Genomic DNA, 18,789 nt, shown 5'->3' with positions numbered 1-18,789 from the left:
CCTAAGGCACTCACCTGGGTCCCCAGTACTTATGGCAAGTCCCCACAGACATTTCCCCAACTAGAGTCAATACTGTGGCTGGCCTGGCTCTTGTGGTTCTTATTATTATTGGAAGAAGCCTCTCAGCAACAACAATCAGGGGACTTTGAAAAAAGAAATTTGTTACAGATCCTTTTTTTGATGGCATGCCCAAGAGCCATCAAGCAAGGTGTCAGAAAGAGAGTGAAGACCTGGGGTTCTGCTTTTATTGAGGTTGAGGGTAGAGTACCTAGGGCTTCTTGGGTTTATGCTTTACCCACAAATGTAAAAATATAAGAGCAGGAATTGGGGCACAGGAAGGGAAATAACAGGGTCCCTCAAGTGGCCAATTATCTTAGTTGCTCAGGACTTTCTAATAGGGAAACTCATAGATGGGATGGACAGCCTGGTTCTTTATCTAGTTGTTTGACCAGTAACTGTATCATACAGCTGGCAATATGTTTATTCAAGATAGATGTCTTTGAAATGTATGCCTCAGCAATCAAAAGCTGAATTTCAGGCACTTACACTGCAAAAATCCTGTTGAATCTCCTTCCAGAATATATCTAGAATATTATCATTTTTGCCATCCCCATAGCCCTGATGCAAGCCTGCCTCATTTCTCACCTGTAGAATTGCAGTGGCCCTAGCCAGTTTTAATTCCTTAGAGCTACTCTAACTTAGTAGCCAGGGTTAGCATGTTATATGTCATCCCTCCTGGGTTCAGAATCCTGCATTACCTCACTTAGTGCCAAAGCTTGTATGATCCGGACCTGCTCTTCTTCCTCATGCTGCTTACTTCTTTTCTCACCTCCTTGTTCTTCTGATGTTCACCTCCTCATTCACCTCCCTGCTCACCACGCTTCAGCCCCAGATGGTCTTTTCACCCTCTTTGAGCACCAGTCTTCCACTCAAAGCCTTTGCACTTACTGTTGCCTCTTCCTGCATGGTTCTTTCCCCCACACATCCAGGGGGTCCCTCTTTCCCTTTCCTCAGGCGATTACTCCAAAGTCTCCTCCTCACTGGAGACTTACTGAAAGTCACCCTGTTGAAATTGCTCACTCCCATCCCTACAGCTTTTAATATGCCCACCCCTATTTTTCTGACCTTATATACTACATATTATAGTTGTTGTACCACCCATGTAAACTCTTAGCCAGAATGAAAGTTCCATAAAGGGAGTGGAATTTTTCCACTACTCTATTCCCAGCTCCTAGAACAGTGCCTGCCACATTACACTGGAAAATATCAGTTAGGTTGGCTGTTAAATGCACACAGAGATGGAGGGATGAACAAATGGAAATAAAATTCAATTTAATTAGTAGTTACACCAGAATGACCACAAGATGGAGACATTCTTTAATACAAATTTATGCCCACTTTCCCTTCTGTTTCCTTTCCCACCCACCCCACCCATCCCATAGTATTTTGGTGCCTCTCTTACCTACCTACACACGTGCCTGAGTTTCACTGTAGCTATTCATGTGTGTGTGGGGGTGGGTGGGTGTGTGGGTGGGTGTGTTTGCATGCACACATGCATGCTCTTTTGGATTTTGTGTCCCTTCTTGGCAATTTGGGTACTCTGTCCGTCTACATAGTCTCTGTTTGCAGGATGCAAGAAACAAGTTAGAACTGAAACAGGTACCTCATTTTTTTTTGTTTGTTTAACCTACTGAATTTTTTTTATTTCTTTAATAGATAAAATTTTGTGTGTTTTAAGGGGATAAATAGTATATTTACATTTTATATTCATGTATTATTTTTATGAAGTTAAATTGGTTTGCTTTTGCCTTCTGTGTCTTGTACAAAGTGCTGAGGCAGTGGGTCTGAATGAAATAACAGTACAAATCCAAAGCTGTGATTTTTTCTTTTGGACCAAATTAGTTCCTTGTCATGTGGTTTCTTCTTTTTTTTTTTTCAAAGATTTTGTTTATTTATTTGACAGACAGAGATCACAAGTAGGCAGAGAGAGAGGAGGAAACAGGCTCCCTGCTGAGCAGAGAGCCTGATGCGGGGCTCAATCCCAGGACTCTGGGATCATGACCTGAGCCAAAGGCAGAGGCTTTAACCCACTGAGCCACCCAGGCGCCCCATGTGGTTTCTTCTTAAGAGGTGGCCAAGGCTTTATTGGGGGAAAATTCTTTCCTTCCACACTCAGACAGCATCTGAGGAGCCCAAGTCTCACTGGCTTTTCCTCCTTAAAGCTGAGTGAACGGCACATGTGCAATGGGTCTGCTACCATTTATTCAAAGGCTATTTGATATTTCCTTACTTGGAATGAAACCCTATGAATTACATTTCACTAGTTCTACCTGACTCTAAGTCTGTTTGGTACCTTTTATTTTATTTTATTTTATTTTATTTTATTTTGTAATTTTATTTCTATTTCAATTCCAGTTAGTTGACATACAGGCTAATACTAGTTTCAGGAATAGAATTTAGTGATTCATCGCTTGCATACAACAGTCAGTGCTCATCATAACAGGTGCCCCCCTTAATACCCACGACCAGGCTCGCCCATCCCCCAAACAGCCTCACCTTCAAATCCCTCAAGGTTTGTTTCTCAGAGTCCACAGTCTCTTATGGTTCATCTCCCCCTCCAATTTCCCCCAACTCCCTTCTCCTCTCCATCTCCCCATGTCCTCCATGTTATTCCTTATGCTCCACAAATAAGCGAAACCATATGATAATTGACTCTCTCTGCTTGACTTATTTCATTCAGCATAATCTCCTCCAGTCCTGTCCATGTTGATACAAAAGTTGGGTATTCATCCTTTCTGATGGCTGCATAATATTCCATTGTATATACGAACCATATCTTCTTTATCCATTCGTGTGTTGAAGGGCATCTTGGCTCTTTCCACAGTTTGGTGACTATGGCCATTGCTGCTATGAACATTGGGATACAGATGGTCCTTCTTTTCACTACATCTGTATCTTTGGGGTAAATACCCAGTAGTGCAATTGCAAGGTCATAAGGAAGCTCTATTTTTAATTTCTTAAGGAATCTCTACACTGTTTTCCAAAGTGGCTGCACCAACTTGCATTCCCACCAACAGTGGAAGAGGGTCCCCCTTTCTCCACATCCTCTCCAACATACATTGTTTACTGTCTTGCTAATTTTGGCCATTCTAACTGGTGTAAACTGGTATCTCAATGTGGTTTTCATTTGAATCTCCCTGATGGCTAGTGATGATGAATATTTTTTCATGTGTCTGTTAGCCATTTGTATGTCTTCATTGGGGAAGTGGCTGTTCATGTCTTCTGCCCGTTTTTGGAGGTGATCACATCTCTGCACCTCCTACCTTTCATGATGTGGCCTCTTCTCTCCCTCTACTTGTGCAGTTTCTTCTGTTAGTCCTCAGATTAATTTCTTGGATGTTCAGATGATTTTTATATTTATTGAGCTATGTTTGAGGAAAAAGTCAAGCCCAGGGTCCTCTTATTCTGCCATCTCACTACCTCTCCCTATTTGGTATCTTGAGGAAGGGGACAAATCTGTTCTTTCAGGGGCCCCTGACCTCATGGGGGCCCCCTCCTGAGATGGAGAAGCTGCTCCCAAGCCCCATATTCTTGTCCCTAGAAGTGATCAGTTGGCTGCCACAGCCATGACTGCAGTGTTCTCTTGGAGACATGATTGTTGGCATCCATATTGCTTTTTCCAGCTGAGAAAGAAGTTCAGGGGAAGATTAGCAAGACTTGGAAATAATTAGACGAAAAATGAAAGGAAAATTGGGGGGAAAGAAATGAGAAAATAATGTGTATAGAGGAGAAGGATGCAGAGGAAAAAAGAGTAATGGATTATATCTATTGGGCATATACTATGTACTGACACTGTGCCAACCACTTCCTACTGGAACAATAGCTGAAAAGATTTTCTCAATACCTTAACTCACTACTCTAGAACCCTTTGCTATAGGTTGAATTGCATCCTGCCAAAATTCATAGTTAAAGTACTGGTCTCTAATACCTCAGAATATTACTGTATTTGGAGATGTAGTTTTAGGATGAATTCACTAGGGTGGGCCCTAATCCACTCTGACTGATAAAAGAGAAGGAGAGTGGGGATATAGACATAGCCTACTCTGTCTGAACGGTTATAACCAGATAACACACAAGTGGTGGCTTATAAAAGACAGAAATTTATTTCTCACCATTCTGGAGCCTGTAAGTACAAGACCAAGAGATGAGAAGATTCAATGTCTAGTGAGGATTCTCTTCCAGGTTCATAGACAGTGATCTTTCTGTGTCTTCAAACAATGGAAGAGGCAGAGGAGCTCTCTGGGCCTCTTTTATAAGGGCACTAATGCCATTCATGAGGGCTGTTTCCTTTAAAAGTCCCCACCTCCCAGGCCGGCTCCCGGCAAGCGGCAGAGCAACGGAGCACAAAATCAGGACTTTTAAAAGTCTGTTCCACTGAGGGACATCACTCCAGAGGCTTAACCGGGGTGAAGCCCACGCAGGGTCAGCGTGGCCTCAGGTCCCGCAGGGTCACAGAAGGGTCGGGGGTGTCTGAGTGTCGCAGAGCTTACAGGTATTAGACGGGGAAGCCAGCTACAGACACAGAGCTGAGGAGTGAGCTCTAAGCTTGGGGTTACCTTGAACCGGTCGGAGGCTCAGTAGCTCGGAGCGCGGCTGGAAGCCAGGGTGACGGGAGTAATTGAGTGCTGTTCTCTGAGGGCGCACTGAGGAATGGGGCCCCGGGCTCTCGGCTCCTCCAGGCCGGAGACCGGGAGGCTGCCATCTTCATTCCCATCCTCCGGAACTCTACGGAAAGCGCTCAGGGAGCAAAAGATCCCGAAAGAAAACCCGAGCGGATTACTCAGCCCGGCCCCTGGTAAGGGCGGTGCAGCTCCGCCTGGGGCAAAGACACTTGAGAATCACTACAACAGGCCCCTCCCCCAGAAGATCAACAAGAAACCCAGCCAGGACCAAGTTCACCTACCAAGGAGTGCAGTTTCAATATCAAGGAGAGCGGCGGAATTCCAAAGGAGGAGAAAGCGAAGCACGGAACTCATGGCTTTCTCCCCATGATTCCTTAGCCTTGCAGTTAATTTAATTTTTTTTTCTTTTTCAATTTTTTTTTCTCTTCTTCTGCTAAATTTTTTTAACTTTTACCCATTTCTTTTTTAACGTTTTTTAACTAGATTATCTAATATATATTTTTTTTCCTTTTTATATTTTTTCTTTATTGGTTTTCTTTTTTTAATTGTTTCTTTCTTTCTTTTTTTTTTCTTTCTGAACCTTTTTATCCCCTTTCTCCCCCCTCATGATTTGGGATCTCTTCTGATTTGGCTAAAGCATATTTTCCTGGGGTTGTTGCCACCCTTTTAGTATTTTACTTGCTCCTTCATATACTCTGGACAAAATGACAAGGCGGAAATATTCACCACAGAAATAAGAACAAGAGGCAGTACCAAAGGCTAGGGACCTCATCAATACAGACATTGGTAATATGTGAGATCTAGAGTTCAGAATGACGATTTTCAAGATTCTAGCCGGGCTCAAAAAAGGCATAGAAGATATTAGAGAAATCTTCTCAGAAGATATAAAAGCCCTTTCTGGAGAAATAAAAGAACTAAAATCTAACCAAATTGAAATTTAAAAAAGCTATTAATGAGGTGCAATCAAAAATGGAGGCTCTCACTGCTAGGATAAATGAGGCAGAAGAAAGAATTAGCGATATAGAAGACCAAATGACAAAGAATAAAGAAGCTGAGCAAAGGAGGGACAAACAGCTACTGGACCATGAGGGGAGAATTCGAGAGATAAGTGACACCATAAGATGAAACAAATTAGAATAATTGGGATTCTAGAAGAAGAGGAAACAGAGAGGGAAGCAGAAGGTATATTGGAGAGAATTATTGGAGAGAATTTCCCTAATATGGCAAAGGGAACAAGCATCAAAATCCAGGAGGTTTAGAGAACCCCCCTCAAAATCAATAAGAATAGGTCCACACCCCATCACCTAATAGTAAAATTTACAAGTCTTAGTGACAAAGAGAAGATCCTGAAAGCAGCCAGGGAAAAGAAGTCTGTAACGTACAATGGTAAAAATATTAGATTGGCAGCAGACTTATCCACAGAGACCTGGAAGACCAGAAAGAGCTGGCATGATATATTCAGAGCACTAAACGAGAAAAACATGAAGGCAAGAATACTATATCCAGCTAGGCTATCATTGAAAATAGAAGGAGAGATTAAAAGCTTCCAGGACAAACAAAAACTGAAAGAATTGGCAAACACCAAACCAGCTCTACAGGAAATATTGAAAGGGGTCCTCTAAGCAAAGAGAGACCCTCAAAGTAGTAGATCAGAAAGAAACAGAGACAATATACAATAACAGTCACCTTACAGGCAATACAATGGCACTAAATTCATATCTCTCAATACTTACCCTGAATATTAATGGGCTAAGTGCCCCAATCAAAAGACACAGGGTATCAGAATGGATAAAAAAACAAAACCCATCTATATGTTTTCTACAAGAAACTCATCTTAAACCCGAAGACACCTCCAGATTTAAAGTGAGAGGGTGGAAAACAATTTACCATGCTAATGGACATCAGAAGAAAGCAGGAGTGGCAATCCGTATATCAGATCAATTAGATTTTAAGCCAAAGACTATAATAAGAGATGAGGAAGGACACTATATCATATTCAAAGGAACTGTCCAACAAGAAGATCTAACAATTTTAAGTATCTATGCCCCTAACGTGGGAAACACATCGACAACAATACAATAATAGTAGGGGACTTTAACACTCCCCTCACTGAAATGGACAGATCATCCAAGCAAAAGATCAACAAGGAAATAAAGGCCTTAAATGAGACACACTGGACCAGATGGACATCACAGATATATTCAGAACATTTCATCCCAAAGCAACAGAATACACATTCTTCTCTAGTGTACATGGAACATTCTCCAGAATAGGTCACATCCTCGGTCCTAAATCAAGTCTCAACCGGTATCAAAGATTGGGACCATTCCCTGCATATTTTCAGACCACAATGCTCTGAAGCTAGAACTCAATCACAAGAGGAAATTTGGAAAGAACCCAAATACATGGAGACTAAACAGCATCCTTCTAAAGAATGAATGCATCAACCAAAAATTAAAGAAGAATTGAAAAAATTCATGGAAACAAATGATAATGAAAACACAACGGTTCAAAATCTGTGGGACACAACAAAGGCAGTCCTGAGAGGAAAATATATAGCGGTACAAGCCTTTCTCAAGAAACAAGAAAGGTCTCAGGTACACAACTTAACCCTACACCTAAAGGAGATGGAGAAAAAACAAGAAAGAAACCCTAAACCCAGCAGGAGATGAGAAATCATAAAGATCAGAGCAGAAATCAATGAAATAGAAACCAAAAAAAACAATAGAACAAATCAACGAAACTAGGAGCTGGTTCTTTGAAAGAATTAATAAGATTGATAAACCCCTGGCCAGACTTATCCAAAAGAAAAGAGAAAGGACCCAAAATAATAAAATCATGAATGAAAGAGGAGAGATCACAACGAACACCAAAGATATACAGACAATTATAAGAACATACTATGAGCAACTCTACGCCAACAAATTTGACAATCTGGAAGAAATGGATGCATTCCTAGAAACATATAAACTACCACAACTGAACCAGGAAGAAATAGAAAGCCTGATTGAAGCAGTCATCAAAAATCTCCAAACAAACAAAAGCCCACGGCCAGATGGTTTCCCAGGGGAATTCTACCAAATATTTAAAGAAGAACTAATTCCTATTCTCCTGAAACTGTTCCAAAAAATAGCAATGGAAGGAAAACTTCCAAACTCATTTTATGAGGCCAGCATCACCTTGATCCCAAACCCAGACAAGGATCCCATCAAAAAAGAGAACTACAGACCAATATCCTTGATGAACACAGATGCAAAAATTCTCACCAAAATACTAGCCAATAGGATTCAACAGTACTTTAAGAGGATTATTCACCACGACCAAGTGGGATTTATTCCAGGGCTGCAAGGTTGGTTCAACATCCGCAAATCAATCAATGTGATACAACACATTAATAAAAGAAAGAACAAGAACCATATGATACTCTCCATAGATGCTGAAAAAGCATTTGACAAAGTACAGCATCCCTTCCTGATCAAAACTCTTCAAAGTGTAGGGATAGACGGCACATACCTCAATATTATCAAAGCCATCTATGACAAACCCACCGCAAATATCATTCTCAATGGAGAACAACTGAAAACTTTTCCGCTAAGGTCAGGAACATGGCAGGGATGTCCGTTATCACCACTGCTATTCAACATAGTACTAGAAGTCCTAGCCTCAGCAATCAGACAACAAAAGGAAATTAAAGGCATCCAAATCGGCAAAGAAGAAGTCAAACTATCACTCTTCGCAGATGATATGATACTATATGTGGAAAACCCAAAAGACTCCACTCCAAAACTGCTAGAACTTGTACAGGAATTCAGTAAAGTGTCAGGATATAAAATCAATGCACAGAAATCAGTTGCATTTCTCTACACCAACAACAAGACAGAAGAAAGAGAAATTAAGGAGTCCGTCCCATTTACAATTGCACCCAAAACTATAAGATACCTAGGAATAAACCTAACCAAAGACACTAAGAATCTATGCCCAGAAAACTATAAAGTACTCATGAAAGAAATTGAGGAAGACACAAAGAAATGGAAAAATGTTCCATGCTCCTGGATTGGGAGAATAAATATTGTGAAAATGTCTATGCTACCGAAAGCAATCTACACATTTCATGCAATTCCTATCAAAGTACCATCCATTTTTTTTCAAAGAAATGGAACAAACAATCCTAAAATTTATATGGAACCAGAAAAGACCTCGAATAGCCAAAGGAATATTAAAAAAGAAAGCCAAAGTTGGTGGCATCACAATTCCGGACTTCAAGCTCTATTACAAAGCTGTCATCATCAAAACAGCATGGTACTGGCACAAAAACAGACACATAGATCAATGGAACAGAATAGAGAGCCCAGAAATAGACCCCCAACTCTATGGTCAAGTAATCTTCGACAAAGCAGGAAAGAATGTCCAATGGAAAAAAGACAGCCTCTTCAATAAATGGTGTTGGGAAAATTGGACAGCCACATGCAGAAAAATGAAATTGTATCATTTCCTTACACCACACACGAAAATAGACTCAAAATGGATGAAGGATCTCAATGTGAGAAAGGAATCCATCAAAATCCTTGAGGAGAACACAGGCAGCAACCTCTTCGACCTCAGCCGCAGCAACGTCTTCCTTGGAACTTCACCAAAGGCAAGGGAAGCAAGGGCAAAAATGAACTATTGGGATTTTATCAAGATCAAAAGCTTTTGCACAGCAAAGGAAACAGTGAACAAAACCAAAAGACAACTGACAGAATGGGAGAAGATATTTGCAAATGACATATCAGATAAAGTGCTAGTGTCCAAAATCTATAAAGAACTTAGCAAACTCATCACCCAAAGAACAAATAATCCAATCAAGAAATGGGCAGAAGACATGAATAGACATTTCTGCAAAGAAGACATCCAGATGGCCAACAGACACATGAAAAAGTGCTCCACATCACTCGGCATCAGGGAAACACAAATCAAAACCCCAATGAGATATCACCTCACACCAGTCAGAATGGCTAAAATTAACAAGTCAGGAAACGACAGATGCTGGCGAGGATGCGGAGAAAGGGGAACCCTCCTACACTGTTGGTGGGCATGCAAGTTGGTGCAACCACTCTGAAAAACAGCATGGATGTTCCTCAAAATGTTGAAAATAGAACTACCCTATGACCCAGCAATTGCACTGCTGGGTATTTACCCTAAAGATACAAACGTAGTGATCCGAAGGGGCACGTGCACCTGAATGTTTATAGCAGCAATGTCTACAATAGCCAAACTATGGAAGGAACCTAGATGTCCATCAACAGACGAATGGATAAAGAAGATGTGGTATATATACACAATGGAATACTATGCAGCCATCAGAAGAAATGAAATCTTGCCATTTGCGATGACATGGATGGAACTAGAGGGTATCATGCTTAGCGAAATAAGTCAATCGGAGAAAGACAACTATCATATGATCTCCCTGATATGAGGGAGAGGAGATGCAACATGGGGGGTTGAGGGGGTTGGAGAAGAGTAAATGAAACAAGATGGGATTGGGAGGGAGACAAACCATAAGTGACTCTTAATCTCACAAAACAAACTGAGGGTTGATGGGGGGAGGGATTTGGGAGAGGGGGGTGTGGTTATGGATATTGGGGAGGGTATGTGCTATGGTGAGTGCTGTGAAGTGTGTAAACCTGGCGATTCACAGACCTGTACCCCTGGGGATAAAAATATATTATATGTTTATAAAAAATAAAATTTAAAAAAAAAAGAAAAGTCCCCACCTCCCAAAACCATTGCTTGGAGATTAGAATTCTGCATATGAATATTGGAGTAGTGTGCACCAAGATCCAATCTATAGCAGACAAATACAGAGAGGAAGGATGATGTGAAGACACAGGGAGAAGACAACCCAAGAGAGAAACCTCAGAAGAGAATGACCCTGATGGTACCCCGGTCTCAAACTTCCAGCTTCCAAAACTCTGAAAAATTATTTTTTATTGCTTAAGCCACCTTGTTCATGTTACTTGGTTGTGTTAGCTCAAACTAACTAATGTTTCCAGGACTTGGTGATCAGTTGACAGACAGTATGGCACAGAGAGTATAAGGGCACAGACTGGAAATTGACCATTTGGGTTAGAGTCCCTGTCCTGTTGCTGCTTTTTCTCTGTAAAACATATGTGGTGATACAGCAACACTGGCCCACTTGAGCGGATGTGATCTCCTCAGGAGTTAAATCAGCAATGGGCTCCCCGTTATTATCCCAAGGGCTTCCTTATGAAAGGCCTTCTATGCAGGATCCATTTTAATTTACTTCTTCTCTGGGGACTTTACTCATTTAACCATTTTTTAGCCTACCATTTCTCCAATGGGGAATGCATACACACTCCTTCCTCAAGCCCTGCCTCAGTTTGCCACCTTTATGTACCAGCATTTACTCTACCTCTTTTTTCCTCCTTGAACTTTTCCTGCCCCTCTTATTATTTGTGCTTGCATACACACTCCTTCCTCAAGCCCTGCCTCAGTTTGCCACCTTTATGTACCAGCATTTACTCTACCTCCTTTTTCCTCCTTGAACTTTTCCTGCCCCTCTTATTATTTGTGCTTAGAATTCCATGCAGTTACATGCAGTCCTGTCATTGTTCTCAATGGATTAGCTCCTTATTGCTGAGGGGGTGGGGGCACCTGTGTTTTTTACAGTTTACATCACTATGCTGAGCACACAGTGGGAATGTCCATAAAATGTGAGGATAGCCAATGGGTCCCAGGCAGATAAACTCTGCACCGTGCCTCCTCAAAAGCCCAGGGAGGAGAACATAGAGGCAGAGCCCCAAGGAGAAGGTCAGGCCACCATCTGTCTATGAAGATCTCAGGCCCAGACAGGCTTATAGAGTGCTGGGCTCCAGCATGATGCAAACAACAGATTGCCTCCCAGAGGGTCATCACTGTGTGTTGGGCATTCTTTTCTTTTATGCAACTTACTATGCCCTGTAGGAAACTGAATTTGGAGAATCAAGAGATCCATCTGTGGGCGCCTGGGTGGCTCAGTGGGTTAAGCCGCTGCCTTCGGCTCAGGTCATGATCTCAGGGTCCTGGGATCGAGTCCCGCATCGGGCTCTCTGCTCAGCAGGGAGCCTGCTTCCCTCTCTCTCTCTCTCTGCCTGCCTCTCTGTCTACTTGTGATCTCTCTCTGTCAAATAAATAAAATCTTAAAAAAAAATTTAAAAAAAAAAAAGAGATCCATCTGAGCAGGCTACAGGGTCTCTCAGTTGTGTTCAGCACCACAAGGATATCATAGTTTGGATCCTGTAAGGGTACTTCCTGGACCTTCTGCTTCTTCACTGGCATCACATGAAGAATGGCTGTGACTGCCCCTGACTTGTGAGGTCACAGCCCTCTGTACTCCCAGTACATGCACTTTCCTCTTCCTTGGCATTTAGAATGAACTTCACAGATCACTTCTGTCTGTATCCTTCATCCCTGGTACATCCAACCTGAGTACATGTCATGTTTCCCAGGTAGGAGAGATTATATTATACCTTACAAACTTTACAAACTGTGAGACTTTACAAACTGTGAGAAAGGAACTTTCAGAGCCTGAATTGTTCCTTTGAAAGCATTCTCCTTGACAATGGCCAGTTACAGATTAACAATAGGAAGTGAGAACATAGAAGGAGGTGTGTTCTGGGGCAAGTGTGAGTGTATGGTTGAGTGACAAAAAAATGAAATTACAGCAGTTCTTAGAGTTGCTGTCTTAGATTTCCTTACCTGCTTCTTGGGGTGAAGAAAGAACCCATTAGAAGAATGAATAAGACTTTTTTAACATGAAGTACTAACAAATGATTATACACACACTTAATGGAAATATCAGCAATTTAATTCTGTAGTATCTGGGGGATGTTGGGGAGGAAAGTCATCTGAGGACTCCAACTTCTTCAGGTTTGAAGGATTATGAGCTTGGTAGTGCTGGAAACTTGAAAGCAAGACTTTGAGCAAGAAGGGAACAGTCAGGATTAATGAGGTGATGAACATCAGTGAGGGTTTCCATTGCTTTTTTCTCTACAGTAAGTACGGATTTTTATGTTATTCAATATAGTTACATTCTTCAAATTGCAGGCTGTTTCAGTAGCACAACCCATGGCAAAAATCATAAATATATAGCCATCTGCCAAAAAAAAAAATCCAAGAGTTAGCCTCTCTTATCTGGTCTCCTCTCTTCACCCACTTCCTATCCTATCTGCCTCACTAGGGAAAGAAGAGGGTACACAGAGTGCCCCAGAATCCCCCTCTGTCTTCTATTAAAAAAGCAAAACACAGTTCCCTCTCTATCCCTTAGGGCCCAACATCTCCATTTAGGAGGGATCCCAAAGGGCTCCTTCTATCTCAGATACATGGCTGAGACTGGAGTCCCTGCATCCTGATTAGGGGAGAGATAGTTGGAAGAAAGGAAAAAGCCTGTGATCAGAACTCGTATATCTTTGAGATAAAATCCCTTTCCCCCTAGGCTATGAGTTTAGTGGAAGTTATCACTGTGGAACCTCATTACATGTCTGTACTTTCCATGACAATTTGAAGTAGAGAGACTGCCACTTTCAACAGCCTCCCCTGTAGCATCACATTTTCCTCGCTCACCTTTGCTCACCAATGCAAGGACCCCTTCACCTGATAGCCACAGGGTCTCCCTCAAAATCCCCTCATTAAAAAAAAAAAAGCATAACTTGCCTCCATTCCTACTATGCTCTCTCTCCCACCATTTAAAATCTCCTAAAAACACCACTAATTTCATACAAACTTTTACATGCTGATCAGAAAAGAACTGACAGTGTCAGTCCAATACTAGATTAATTTCCCAATTTATATCTGAATAATGCATGTGTGTCTTATTACAAATATATACTTTCATCCTCCTCAGGAAAATGGCAAATCCTTCTGCACATTTCAGAATCACATCATGAGAAATTAAGTGCTTAATCATGGGGTTTTGCTAATAGTAATAATGGCAGTGATGATGAAAACCAGAACTGAGGTATCACCCTCTTTGCTGCCAATGACGGAAGGTCCCATTCCAGGAGATCATGATATGACATGTTCCCAAGCCTCAAACTCTGCTCTGGGAAGCAGTTGTGTTCTCTTCTCCTCCCCTCCTTTCTTCTCCCCTCTTCCCTCCTTTCCTGACAGATGGCTCCCCCCCACACTTTGGAGGGATAACCAGGACTTGACCCTGTTTCAGCCTTTGCTGTACATGGTGGTTAGCCTCTAGAATGGCCTTCAATAGTTCCCATCTCCTTGTATTAATGTATTTGTGTAGTGTCCTTGTCCTTCTCCTATGTTGTATCAGAGTTGATCTGTGCAACCAACAGGAGACAGCAGAAGTGAAGAAATGTCACTTCTGAGATTCAATTACTTTAAAAATGCAGTATCTACTTCCTCCCTCTGCTCCTCCTCTTCTCCCTCTCTCTCTCAGCACTTGCCCTGAGAAGTGCCAGTTAGTGCTCTTCCTTCCTCCCTCCCTCCCTCCCTCCTTCCATCTCTCATCTCTATCTATCTCTCTCAATCTCTATCATCAGTTGCTCTGGGGGATGTTAGCTGATATGTCCATGAGGACATCCAGGCAGCCCACATAGATACCCATATAGAGAGGAACCAAGCCTGACAGCTTGGTGATCTTGGAATCAAGTCTTCTGCCCAAATGACCACAGGCCCTGCTGACAGCTATATTAAATCTTTAAGGAATTTGAAAGTCAGGGCAGGGGGACATGGGGGCGGGGAGGGAAAAATGAAATAAGATGGGACCTGGGAGGGAGACAAAAAATAAAAGACTCTTAGTCTCAGGAAGCAGACTAGAGTTTGCTGGAGGGCAGGGGGAGAGATGGGGTAGCTGGGTGATGGACATTGGGGAGGGTATGTGCTATGGTGAGTGCTGTGAATTGTGTAAGTCTGATGATTCACAGACCTATACCCCTCAACAAATAATACATTACATGTTAACAAAAAAAATAAATTAACAAAAAATCTTCAATACTCAACCAGAAGCACTCAACTAAGCCACGCCCAGACTCCTGACCCACAGAAACCATGAAACAATAAGTGTTCGTTGTTTTAAATTGTCAAGTTTTGGAGTAATGATTACACAACAAAGATAACAAACACAACTATACCCTTTGAGAAAATGAACACCGAAGCCTGTGGAAATATCCATACCTATGCCAATAACTTCCACACACTTTGTCTCTGCACCAGTGCAGTCAAGAAGAACTGGGTCACAGGAAATGTCATACACATTGTAGCAGGCAGGACACTTAATGCCATTGGGTAGTAAGGACTTCTGAGGCACTGAATGAAGAAAGAAAAATTTCATCTTAAAGAGTAAGCCATGAAAGGAGTTTGGAGCATTATTAAACCCCATACAAGATGATGGTTATTCCAGGATTCCTCCACCCAAAACCAAAATTATTTAAAATTAGGGTAGCATGGAGGGTGTGGGGGATGTAGGTATTAAGTGGAAAGATATAACCAAAGGATCTTATAGGAATTTGGTTTATTTGCTTCTTTCATCAACTGACCCTCTCTGCCCTGGCTGGAGAAAAATGCTTAAATGATAGAAGACAATTTGTGGTTTTACAAAATACTGTTAAGGAATTTTATGTTTTCATGTTTCACATTTAAGTCTTTAATACGCTTTTAGTTCATTTTGGTGTATGATTTAAAAAAAAAAAAGTGGTCTGGTTTCATTCTTTTGTACCACTGCCCAGTTTTCCCAATGCATTTTTTTGGAGACTTCTTTTCCCCATGTATATCATTGTCTCCTTTGTCATAGATTAAGTGACCATATAAGTGTGGGTTCACATCTGGGTTCTCTGTTCTGTTCCATTGATCTACGTGTCTATTTTTGTGTCAGTATCATACTGCTTTGTTCACTGCAGCTTTGTAGTGTGTCTTGAAATCTGGGATTGTGATACTTTGAGCTTTATTCTTTCTCAAGATTGCTTTGGCTACTCAAAGCCTTTTGTAGTACAAATTTTAGTATTTGCTTTAGTTCTGTAGAGAAAATATTGTATTTTGATAGGGATTGTGTATCTACAGATTGCTTTGGGTAGTTGGGACATTTTCACAATATTGGTTTTTCCAGTCCATGAGCAAACATTTGAAGTAATTTCTTTCACATCAGCTATAGACACATTGTTCTTTATGTGTCTCCTTAAGAAAAGGAAATAAAAGCAAAAATAAAATACTGGGACTACACCAAAATATAAAGCTTTTGCATAGGAAAGAAAACCATCAACAAAATAAAAAATGGGCAGGGGACCTGAATAGACATTGCTCCAAAAAAGATGGCCAAGAGACACATAAAAAGATGCTCAACATCACTAATCATCAGGAAAATACAAATTAGAACTACAATGAAGTGTCACTTTATACCTGTCAGAATGGCTAAAATAAAAAACACAAGAAATAACAAGTATTTGTGAGAATGCAGAGAAAAAGGAAACTTAATGCACTGTTGGTGGGAAAGAAAAGTGGTAGAGCCAGTGGAAAATAGTATGGACTTTCCTCAAAAAATTAAAAATAGAAATTCTGTGTGATCCAGTAATTTCATTACTAGGTATTTATCCAAAGAAAATGAAATCAGTAATTTGAAAAGATATATGCACCCCTATGCCTGTTGTAGCACTATTTACAATAGCCAATATGGAAACAACCCACGTGTCCATGGATTGATGGGTGGATAAAGAAAACGTAGTATGTATATATACAAAGGGTTATTACTCAAACATAAAAAAGAATGAGATCTTACCATTTGGAACAACATGGAAGGATCTAGAGCATAAATGCTAAGTGAAATAAGTCAGAGAAAGACAAATACATGATTTCACTCATATGTAGAATTTAAGAAATAAATGAACAAAGGTTAAAATAAAAAGAGAGAGAAAAACAAAAAACAGACTCTTAAATAGAATAAACTGGTGGTTGCCAGTGGGTAAATGAGTGGGGGATGGGTGAAATAGGTGAAAGGGATACATTTAACTTGATGAATAGTGAGCAATGTACAGAATTGTTGAATCACTATATTGTACACCTGAAGGTAATATAAACTGTATGTTAATTATAACTCCAATAAAATAAACCATTAAGAGAGTGAGGAATTAAATAGGCAAGGACAAACAACTTTCAACTGGAATGGGAAAGCAAATGATTTAAACCTACAGACTCATAGTAAATCTTGAGAACCCATCTCAAGTGTTAATCAGTCTTCTATGTAAAAAAAAGGGTGCTTGTGCCTGTCCCTTCACAGGAAGGAAAGACACTCAGTGAGCAAAATCAATAGGCAGCTCAGAAGACAGACGGCTCATAAGAAGGTACTTAGAAGACAGAGACTTAAGGCAATGGATTGGGATAAAGGATGGCGGGGGGTGGAGAGCAAAGATGTGTTGGTACTCACCTTGGAAGTCCCGTTGGTTGCAGAGCTCATCTTGGCAGCATTGGTGGTTGTAACCAAATGTTTGATTATTGCCCAGTGTTGCTGAGAAGGTCCTTGGGACACACTTGCTGGAAGAACAGCCTCTCTCCTCGACATATTGTAAGAGCTTCCCTACACAGAACCAAACCCCAGAAGGAATTTCCCCTTTGAACCATAGGGAGAGTGATGCCCAAATGGACTGCTGGTATTAAAGGATTCTGTGTTTCAAATCCTTTTGTCTTTAGTCTTTCCACTTAGAAGGGGAGTGTCATACTACAGGACTTGCCCAGCCTTTTTCCCAGTGTCGCCCACACTGCCTCCTCCCACCACCCCATATGCCCAGCCCCATTTGGGTAGAATGCTGGGAAAGAAAGCAGGGGTAAAATAGAAGATACACAGGCTCAACAGCATCCTCCCTCACTCTTAAGCACCTTTTCTGTCTGTCCTGAATGACCAACAGCCTGGGGAGGGGCCTCGCACAGCATACCTGATGTCCTTAATTCTTGCTTATATCCAAAGCAGCTTTGAGAGGTTTCACACGTTCTTCGCGTGTCAGCACTACATGCATTAATAGAGCAGCTTGTACATTTATAACTCTCTATGAAAAGGAAATAAAAATTGTTTAAAAAGGGGAATCCCAGGTGGCTCAGTCAGTTAAGCTTCTGTCTTTGGCTTAGGTCATGATCCCAGGGTCCTGGGAGGGAGTCCCACATCTGGCTACCCCCCTCAGTGGGGACTCCCCACTCAGTTTCTCCCTCTCCTGCTTGTTCTCTCTCTCTCTCTCTCTTTCTCTCTCTCTCTCTCTCTGTCTCAAATAAATAAAATCTTTAAAAAATTGTTTCAAAAGTAATTCAGGAATGAAAACCATCAAGAATCATAGTTGATGCTTCCAAAAGCCAAACATCCCTGAGAGTCAAGATACCATGAGACCCACTCTCTGTAGGGCTGAATGGGCCTACTCAGTCCACAATCCCTCCCTGACAACCACATCAGGCCCCAGGAAGTGCTCAGGCCCAGTCCCTTTCAGCTGCCCACTGCCCCAGACACTTGATCAGGGTCCCCAACCCTGCAGAGTTCAGCCCTGCTCTTGAAGCTGGACCTGGTCTCTCCCAAGTAGACATTTCTCTTCTATATTGTCCACCTTACTCTTCCAATTTGGGGGAAAAAAGAGGCCATTTTTTCATTCTTACCTACAATGCTGGAAACCCAGACAGCGAGGACACAGATGGTAAGAAGACTCTTTAAGGTTGAAGATGGAGGCATGGTGGTCCTGCAGAAGGCTTAAGTGAGAGGGGAAGGGTCAGGGCCATGGGGCCCAGGTCTCTTGTCTAGCAACCCAAGTCCTAGACAGGGTTGTCCATTAATTTATTCATTCACTCATTTGGTAAGGTAGAATTAGTCAAACCCTAGTTTTATGCAAGGGGAGAAGGGCCTTCCTTCCTTAGGAAGAATTCGCATAGGGGATTTCTTTTTCACATGGATATTGAAGATCTTGGAGCTCCTTTCAAAGCTGAAATCGAATGATTTGGCCAAGATGCAGAAGTCACTATTCTGGGGAATAGAAAGCAGCTCTCCACATGCTAGAAAGTTCTGAACCTGCCATACTCTCAGGCAAATAGCCTCTTAGCCAAGAACACTCATTTCTTGATTCCAAAGTCACCTTCTCACAAAGCCAGATCC

General features: G+C 41.5%; 1 protein-coding gene across 1 annotated transcript; it reads right to left on the bottom strand.

Annotated features, from left to right (window-relative positions):
* Nucleotides 1-12,682: 12,682 nt before the first annotated feature.
* Nucleotides 12,683-18,388, bottom strand: LOC125101237 (protein RoBo-1-like). The gene is made up of 5 exons (XM_047731819.1): nucleotides 18,300-18,388; nucleotides 17,597-17,707; nucleotides 17,092-17,241; nucleotides 14,853-14,984; nucleotides 12,683-12,816 (listed from the first exon to the last, which is right to left on the bottom strand). Exons 1-5 carry the CDS (start codon nucleotides 18,370-18,372, stop codon nucleotides 12,683-12,685), a joined length of 600 nt encoding a protein of 199 aa, XP_047587775.1. The 5' UTR covers nucleotides 18,373-18,388.
* Between the last annotated feature and the right edge of the window lie 401 nt (nucleotides 18,389-18,789).

The sequence above is a fragment of the Lutra lutra genome, chromosome 5 (genome assembly GCF_902655055.1).
Source record: "Lutra lutra chromosome 5, mLutLut1.2, whole genome shotgun sequence".
In the NCBI taxonomy this organism is placed as follows: domain Eukaryota; kingdom Metazoa; phylum Chordata; class Mammalia; order Carnivora; family Mustelidae; genus Lutra; species Lutra lutra.
The sequence above is the reverse complement of the archived record's forward strand: the minus strand, read 5'-3'. Positions and strand labels throughout refer to the sequence as shown.